The 1,750-nt window shown below is 54.1% G+C and overlaps 2 protein-coding genes across 2 annotated transcripts in view; both read left to right on the forward strand.

Moving 5' to 3' along the window:
• SPRG_20731 (hypothetical protein) overlaps positions 1-151 on the forward strand; it is a gene marked incomplete at both ends in the record, with an annotated part of 1,768 nt that extends 1,617 nt beyond the window's left edge. Inside the window, one exon of the mRNA XM_012348632.1 lies at positions 73-151. Coding sequence (XP_012204022.1) covers positions 73-151 — 79 coding nt within the window. The remainder of the gene's footprint in view (positions 1-72) is intronic.
• A 1,206-nt stretch (positions 152-1,357) lies between these two features.
• Positions 1,358-1,750, forward strand: part of SPRG_20732 (hypothetical protein) — a gene marked incomplete at both ends in the record, with an annotated part of 944 nt that continues 551 nt past the window's right edge. The window contains 4 exons of the mRNA XM_012348633.1: positions 1,358-1,412; positions 1,463-1,474; positions 1,524-1,606; positions 1,652-1,730. Of these exons, the coding sequence (XP_012204023.1) occupies positions 1,358-1,412; positions 1,463-1,474; positions 1,524-1,606; positions 1,652-1,730 (229 nt within the window). The remainder of the gene's footprint in view (positions 1,413-1,462; positions 1,475-1,523; positions 1,607-1,651; positions 1,731-1,750) is intronic.

Consider the following 1,750-nt stretch of genomic DNA (forward strand, 5'->3'; position numbering starts at 1 on the left):
ACGCCGAAGACCGGATTCGGACGTGGCGCGCGTCCAGACACAAATGCTGCGGCAGCAGAACGAACGTCTTAGCCCCTCGAAGCGCCTTGTCCAACCCACGCGACCGACACAAGTCCGCACTAACAAGAAGCACGCGTATGCTACAGTTTAGCATGTCTTGTTGGCGGTTGCAGGTAGTAGAGGAAGTCGGTCGACGGCCTCGTGTACAAGATGACATTTAGCTTTAAAAGAATGGCGACACCCTCGCCACCAGACTTTCATTCCCTTGTCCTGATGAACCATACCGCTGCGCGAGTAGTGTTGATATTGTACATTCTGTAGGTACGACTAGAAGTGTCTCTATCTGTCGGAGTCGAATTCAATCAATCAATGAATGAATCATTAAATCATTGAATCAAACGTGTTCGCTTTGAAATCAAATTAGCAAAAACGAACTCAAGACTTCGCAGACGTAGTGCTACGCCTGAATGCGTGGGAGTTGGCACCAGCACTTGGTCGTTGGGAGTGAGCTGCGCACGGAGAGGTCCATCCCGTGGTGAGCCCCACTCACCGAGTGATAGCTCGCGCGCGGTCGTACTCGGACCACCCGACAGAGAATGCGAGCCGTCGGGTGTGTTTCAAACGAAACCGTGTCGAGTTGAATTGACTCTTCGGTGATATAATAGCAAGTCGGTGAACAATAGAAGCATACACATAGGATGGGCCGAACTTGCTGAATTTCACAACAGAAGAAGAGAAAAAGCGAACGAGAATGACGAGCGAAAGTTCTGCTCATGGAGTTTTTCGCCCACTTTAACCACAATGCTGGATCGCAGGTCAAGGAAAGACTCTGGTCAATGGCTCCCGTCCAGTTCTAATGTCCTACAGGTGTCTCGTCGAGACCGCTTTTTTGCAGAATGGAGAGCAAGGTCCCAGAAGCGCCATCCGCACCAATCATGAGATATCCTTGGGTTCACTTGCTTCGTCCAAGATGATGACCAAGGCAGACTGACCAGGTGTGCGCTGTGTCGGTCGACGTCGCATTTACAGCACTGGGACAAGGCAGTAGGAGACCTCGTTGTTAAGCCACGAGTTATTAATATGCCCCTCGTGGAGGTAATATTGGATGCAAGCTTGTGCTATATTCGTCAATGCGGGTTGCAATCCCATCGGGCAAGTGCGATGGCGTCTTTCTAGCGTGTCGTCCGCTTGTGGTATCCGGACTGTTACAAACATTCGTTTTTTCGGTTGCGGCAAGCGGGCGGCTGGGCACACGCAACTTTCGCCATACAAACTTCAAGTGCAACGCACCCGCGATCGCAGCCGCGTGAGCGCGGTTACTCAAATTCAGTGGAACGTCGCGACGACCAGACCGAGCATGGAGGAGACGACGGCCAAGGTTCCGCGCGACGACGCGTCCGTCTACCAGACAGGTACCATGGCCCTTGGATGCGCCAGGAGGCTCATGCGGCGCTGCGTGTAGATGAGCTCCGAGGTACGCCGACTGTCGACGGGTTGTGGCCGTCCGACGCCATGCTCCGTAGGCTACCTCCTCAAGAAGACGCGCAACGGCAAGTGGCAAAAGCGCTGGTTCGAGACGAACGGATGCTTCCTGACGTACTACAAGGTCTTGCTACAGCGGTCGTAGGATGCTTGCTCATGGTTCGAGTAGAAGCAAGGCCAGAAGCTCCTCGCGGCCCTCAACCTGCCTCAGGTCGGCGAAATCGCGCTCTTGCCCGAGACCGCCGAAGGTACGCATCGTGGGCATCGC

The sequence above is a fragment of the Saprolegnia parasitica genome (genome assembly GCF_000151545.1).
Source record: "Saprolegnia parasitica CBS 223.65 unplaced genomic scaffold supercont2.45, whole genome shotgun sequence".
Classification (NCBI taxonomy): domain Eukaryota; phylum Oomycota; class Saprolegniomycetes; order Saprolegniales; family Saprolegniaceae; genus Saprolegnia; species Saprolegnia parasitica.